Source organism: Colias croceus, chromosome 27 (genome assembly GCF_905220415.1).
Source record: "Colias croceus chromosome 27, ilColCroc2.1".
In the NCBI taxonomy this organism is placed as follows: Eukaryota; Metazoa; Arthropoda; class Insecta; order Lepidoptera; family Pieridae; genus Colias; species Colias croceus.
The window spans coordinates 770,490-777,571 of record NC_059563.1 but is presented as its reverse complement, the minus strand read 5'-3'; the positions used below and the strand labels follow the sequence as shown (position 1 = coordinate 777,571).

At 32.8% G+C, this 7,082-nt stretch overlaps 1 protein-coding gene across 1 annotated transcript; it reads left to right on the top strand.

Moving 5' to 3' along the window:
* Positions 1-3,605: 3,605 nt before the first annotated feature.
* On the top strand, positions 3,606-6,650 carry LOC123703844 (pro-resilin-like). The gene is made up of 5 exons (XM_045652004.1): positions 3,606-3,635; positions 4,112-4,173; positions 4,783-4,807; positions 5,283-5,414; positions 6,426-6,650. Exons 1-5 carry the CDS (start codon positions 3,630-3,632, stop codon positions 6,489-6,491), a joined length of 291 nt encoding a protein of 96 aa, XP_045507960.1. The 5' UTR covers positions 3,606-3,629; the 3' UTR covers positions 6,492-6,650.
* The last annotated feature ends 432 nt before the right edge of the window (positions 6,651-7,082 follow it).

Sequence of the window (7,082 nt, the reverse complement as noted above, 5' to 3'; positions counted from 1 at the left end):
ATGTTCATAGTGCAATCTCCAGTGTATTAGATATAAGATTCTTGACACCGACGCATTCGCGAGCGGCAGCGAAACAACGAAAAATATGTCAGTAGTGTGGCAGGATTTCGCATATGATATGTCTCACTCTAGCACATAGATAGATGAAATCAAGAAGCTTATATCTAATACACTGGAGATTGCACTATGAACGTTGACTTGTCACGGGAAGGTATGACCTTGAATGACATCTGGTTGTTTTTTGTCCCTTTCACACCTAACTTGGCAAGTTGGCGTGAAAGGGATTAAGGAACAACCAGGCGTCATTCAAGGTCATACCTTCCCGTGACTTGTCAACGTTCATAGTGCAATCTCCAGTGTATTAGATATAAGCTTCTTGGATGAAATAGTTGCGTCCTTGTCAGTATAGTTTCGCAAGGAACTGCGAAATGGCCATACACAGACGCATTGCGAAAAAGTTGCGAAAACATTGCTGTTTACTAACGTTCCGCAGATATTTCGCTACGCAGTAGTTTCGCAGACATTCGCTGCCACATAAAAATGCGTAGGTGTACTAACGGCGTTAATACATTGTATTTTGATGTCGAATGGAAAGGGAATGGTTGAATCAAATGCAACAGTTTAATTTAAATCGGTTTATTAGTTCCTGAGATTGTCATGTGTAAGCAAAATTGAATGAAATTTTTTTATGTTTGTCAATTCATACGCTCGAGATTATAAAAACCTATTTACACGACTGAAAAAAGTGAGTAATGTTTAATTTTATGTAACTATGTATGTGAGTTTATTCAACTAAATAACTTCAAAAAGGATGGAAAGATTTTGATGTATTGTATAGTTAGTATTTTCTTTAATGAAATATTTAGATTAAGTTAAATCTATAAAAAAAGATCTATTTTGTATTAATAACTTATTTTAGTTTTATCGTATTTATTTATATATCAAAAACGGTTTCACTCATATTGATGAGATTTTTGTATAAATTCAAGCTTAGAATTTAGTTTGTATGTACTACATAGACTTAGAAAAAAAAACAGCCTAGTAAGTAATAATATGATAGAAATAATCTATTCAAAAGAAAATAAAGGCCACCATGTTTTTTATTTTAAGATTTGTATTAGGTGGATAAATGTCGTAAAATTTGTCAAGCCGTTTCCGAGTTAGTTCAAAATGCTGTGACACGATAATTTTTATTAATAACTAGCGGTCCGCCCCGGCTTCGCCCGTGTTACATATTTACGTTTTCTCTACATAAGAACCATCCTCGTACTTCAAGGAATATTATAAAAAAAGAATTATCGAAATCGCTCCACCCGTTCACGCGTGATGCCGTGACAACGCGAAACGGGTTTCCTTTTTATACATAAACTAGCGGTCCGCCCCGGCTTCGCCCGTGGTACATATTAACGTTTTCTCTACATAAGAACCATCCTCGTACTTCAAGGAATATAATAAAAAAAGAATTATCGAAATCGGTTCAGCCGTTCTCGAGTTATGGAATTACAACGAAAAGTGGCATTGATTTTTATATATTAGATTTTGTACATACATTCATAATTAATTTAGTTAAAACGAATCTATACAAAAAAATTCTATACAAAATTAAAATACAATTGGCCATTATTTTCTTTCGATTATAATATATCGTATAGTATCTATAGATTAAAACTTACAGGAAATTTAAAAATGTCACTAAAGTTTTTAATTTGTAATAAATTTTTGTTCAGTATTATTTTTCTGGTTGAGCACCAAATATTATACTAGTCAGTACAATGCGAATATTGTACTTTGTATATATGAAATAAAATAAATAAATAAATACCTAATATGATGTTTTATTTTTAATACCTCTTTTTAATAAATCAAATTTCATCAAAATACATCTAGCCGTTATGTGATTTATCAAAATTATCAAAAGATTTCCTCTGAGGAGTTTGAGATGAGCCTCATTTTAAAGTTGTCTCATTTTCGCTTACGAAAGTTGAATCATGCCATCTCACTTTGACGTCTAATCGTGTGTGCGTAAGAGCTAACGCGCAAGAGCAACTTTTGTCTCCGCAACTATTTTGTCTCTCCCATCAACTCTATGGGCTAGTAAGAAAGTGCGCGCACGTAGCGACGCAACTCCCCATAGAGTTGATGGGAGAGACAAAATAGTTGCGGAGACAAAAGTTGCTCTTGCGCGTTAGCGCTTTGTGTGCGTGTTTGAAGATCGATTGTTGTGTTGGTCACCTATCTTACAGCCTATCTACAGTTTTTTAGTTTTATAAAATCTATACTAATATTATAAAGCCGAAGAATTTGTTTGTCTGTTTGAACGCGCTAATCTCAGGAACTACTGGTCCGATTTGAAAAATTCTTCGGTGTTAGATAGCCCATTTATCGAGGAAGGCTATATCATCACGCTAAGACCAACAAGAGCGGAGCCACGCGGGTGAAACCGCGGAGCGAAGCTAGTAAATTATAATTAATTGTTATAATATATCATTGAGTTCCTTCTCGTTGCAATAAAATGACTGTGCCCTAAGACCACTAAATGAACAAAGTTTCCGTACATAATGTTTAAGGAAATAAATCCACATTCTTTGTTTTCCTGTTTTTGATTCAGTTTCCTGTCGCATTTTGTTAAAAATACGTCTTCATCTTTACACAATTATAGGGAAAACTGGGTCAATTCACTAAAATGTGTCTATTCAACACACAGACAATTCTTTCAAAACAGTAGCACAATAATTAAAAGGTACTTGTAGTTCCTAACATAAGCGCATTCAAACAAACAAACTCATCTACTTTGTAATTAACTAGCTTCCGCCCACGACTTTGTACGTGCATCCCCATTTTTCCCCGTTCCCGCAAGAATTTCGGGAAATCCTTTCTTAGGGGACGCCTACGTTATGACATCTACCTGCATGCCAAATTTCAGCCCGATACGTCCAGTGGTTTGGGCTGTGCGTTGATAGATCACTATATTATCAGTCACCTTTGAGTTTTATATATTAGATGATCAGCTAAGTAGGTACCTATAGATTAAAATATGTATTAGTAGATAATTTTATTTAGAAGAAATAAAGTCTCTATTTCACACCGGAACTCAACTTAGTTCCACACAATAATATAATATTAATTATTATGCTATTATTAGGTATTAATTTATTTTGAATATGCAAGCGAAGCCGAGGTAACAGCTAGTATTTTTGTTTCGTCTTATATCCTCTTACGTACTGTGGCATTAATGATAAGAAGTACCTACTTATAATACATGGGTAACAAAATATAATATACTAGCTTTCCACCCGCGGCATCACCCGCGCAGTCAATGAAAAACCCGCATAGTTCCCGTTCCCGTGGGATTTCCGGAATAAAACCTATCCTATGTCCCGGGGTACAAAGTAGCCTATGTCCTCTCTCGGGTATCAAAATATCTCTATACCAAATTTCATGCAAATTGGTTCAGTAGTTAAGGCGTGATTGAGTAACAGACAGACAGTGTTACTTTCGCATTTATAATGTAAAATATATCTGTATGGATTAATTAATTATTAAATTATCCTTATTGATGTACCTATTACTATTAATACAGATTGGTATATAAACGTTTAAGTTGTTTAATTGAGGATTTGAACTTAAATATGAAGGTACGTTTTGTTGTAATTTAGTATCGAAGGGTCTTTCTTTGTTTAGTATTTTTATTTTGCCTTTTGAATCGTAAATTTTAAGGATATTATGTTCTGCTATTATTTTATTAAATTGTGAAAATACACATCAATAAATCATGATAAAGGTGTACTAATTAATCAACATAACTACTTACATATTATGTTTCTATTTAAATGTTTCCAATAAAAATTAATAGATAATTGATCTAAACTATAATAATTAATGTTTATATAAAAAAAAAATTCTGATTATGCGGAGCTGTAAAAACTATATTTGCATACCAGTGTAACTGGCGAATGTGTTGTACTTTCCATAATGTAATAACTTGTAAACCACATTTGAGCAAATAAATAAAAAATGTAAAAAATCACTATGAAATTAAAATATATTGTAAAAATTTGTCTTGTCAATAGAATATGAAACCGATTAACATTATGTTGTATTTATTTTTCAGTTATTTATTATTTTCGTTGCATTTGCTATTGCATCTGCGTATGGAAAGCCTCAATATGATGGGTAAGCATTTATTTAAAATATTTTAAATTATCTCTTGTACCTAAGTGTTTTGTTGTTAATACAAAAAAGGGACCTCAAAATAATAAGTTAACTTTTTAAAATATTTTATATTTATTACTAGCTTTCCACCCGCGGCATCGCCCGCGCAGTCAAAGAAAAACCCGCATAGTTCCCGTTCCCGTGGGATTTCCGGGATAAAAAGTAGCTTATGTCCTTTCTCGGGTATCAAAATATCTTTATACCAAATGTCATGCAAATTGGTTCAGAAGTTTAGGCGTGATTGAGTAACAGACAGACAGACAGAGTTACTTTTGCATTTATAATATTACTAGAGGTCCGCCCCGGCTTCGCCCGTGGTACATATTTCACAATAAAAGGTAGCCTATGTATTCGGGTATCAAAATATCTCCATACCAAATTTCATGCAAATTGGTTCAGTAGTTAAGGCGTGATTGAGTAACAGACAGACAATATACAGAGTTACTTTTGCATTTATAATAGTATAATGGTATGGAAGTATGGATTTACATTCATTAAATTACTGAACATTCTGTAGGTACTAAATATACCTATGGATATCTACAAACTATTTATGTTTTTATTTTTTAGATATCCAGTAAACGGGGCTGCCTCGGTAAGTTTGTATGATATTTTTTATTAAAAAAAATATAAATTTTGACGCAAAGCAGTCAAGTAAAAAATCAATATAACTAGGTACACGATATAACTTTTTTCTAATTCAGTTTTATTCGTATAAACCAATTTGTATAAAACTAAATACTTAATATACACGATTGTTTTGCATTCGTAAATTTATCCCCGCTCTATCTCATTTTAATTATAAGTAATTAGCAATTTGACATGAGAATTTATCTAATTACTAGTGGTCCGCCCCGGCTTCGCCCGTGGTACATATTTCATAATAAAAGGTAACCTATGTCCTTTCTCGGGTATCAAAATATCTCTATACCAAATTTCATGCAAATTGGTTCAGTAGTTAAGGCGTGATTGAGTAACAGACAGACAGAGTTACTTTCGCATTTATAATATTAGTATGGATTATAACAACCCTTACAATATAATTTATATTATTAAACTAAATCCAACAGGACAACAACTACCTCTACAAATATATGGTAAAACAAGAGCCAGTAGGTCCCAATTTTGGGCAACGCGAGTCGCGAATCGGCAATCGTGTGGTTGGCATGTACTATGTGTTGCTGCCTGATGGACGAATACAGGTAATCTATACTAATATTATAAAGCTGAGGAATTTGTTTGTTTGAACGCGCTAATCTCAGGAAATACTGGTCCGATTTAAAAAATTATTTCGGTGTTAGATATACATAGTTAAGGATACATCGCCCATTTTTGTAAGTGACTCCTATCAAGCTGATTTTCCGTTTGTAGCTTTATTTTGATGAGACACCGTATAATTTCGTGTACATGTCAGAAATAACAAGGATAAAAAATTTTGATTTGATGGTTCTCAAATATTTATTACGCAATTTGTAGGACAATATGTGTGTTGAATTATATAAATATTAACTAAGTGAAAACAAAAAAATCAGCTTGTTAGCAATCATTTATGATGACCTCGTTATCGATACACTTTGGAAAGGGGGACTCTTTGAACCAACCATAGATTTTGTAGGACAAATATTTTTTCGAATAATTTAGGTAATTATCTTGAGATTGAACAAAAAAAAAAATTCAGTTAGTAATAACAAGTATCTCTGTTAGCTACCACAATCGAGACTTTCATACACGAAATTATTGGGCGTCTCATCAAAATAAAGCTACAAACGGAAAATTAGCTTGATAGTAGCTAGATTTATTGGGTCCATGATAGTAGTCACTTGCAAAAATGGGCGATGTATCCTGAACTATATGTGAAACCGCGGAGCGCAGCTAGTTATTAATATTTATACAGGTAATTATTTAATGTTTTATAGACGAAATGTTGAACTGTTTTTGTTACATATATATTCATTTATTTTTATTTATTAGATACTGCGATTCTATTAACTTCAATCTTAATAATCTGTTTTGCTCTGAGAATGTATAAAACTTAACCTAAATCTTATTGCTTTGCAGCGATTTCTACCAGACAACCATGCATCCGATAGGTTTTCAATATTTTCAAAATTTGAAACAGAAAGCCTCAAATTTAAGCTATTTATCAAAATTTTAAACGTATCATTTAAAATATAGATTGTACTAGTAACAGCATTATTATTTGACTTTTTCAGAAGGTGGACTATGTAGCTGATGAAAACGGCTACAGGCCTACAGTTTCCTATCTACTACCCAACTAGAATCCATCATTATTGATCTAGCAAATTTCAAGAGAACTATGTTAATTATAATTTATTTAGAAGATATTTTGTTGTTAACTTACGATATATTTATAAATGATTTAATAGAGATACCACTATTACCTAATTTTTGGCCTTTTTCAGTGTTCTTATTGTAACTTAACTAACTATTTAGAAATTAAAGACTTTTTAACGGATTTTAAACGTGATTTAATCATTATATTATTTTCCCGACGTTTCGAACAACGAAAAACGAAACGACGAAAAAATAAATTTTTTCCAAGACTTGTGCGCGAGGCTATTGAAATTAAAAAACATCCAAATTTCAATAGAGAAGATGGTTTGAAACTCTCTAACACCTGGGATCCTGTTATTAAGAATTTAAAATCCCATGTCAAACATACCAAAAGACTAGAAGACACGATCAGCCAATACTGCCAACATCCGGAAAAATACTCCACATACCAACTACGGAGGAATAGGTGGAGGTAGTTTACAAATAACAATTTGTGAATGACCGTCAAGACGTACAACATCTCAGTCTCCCCGTGACCACGCTCGCTGTAAAGTGTTCGAAACGTCGGGAAAATA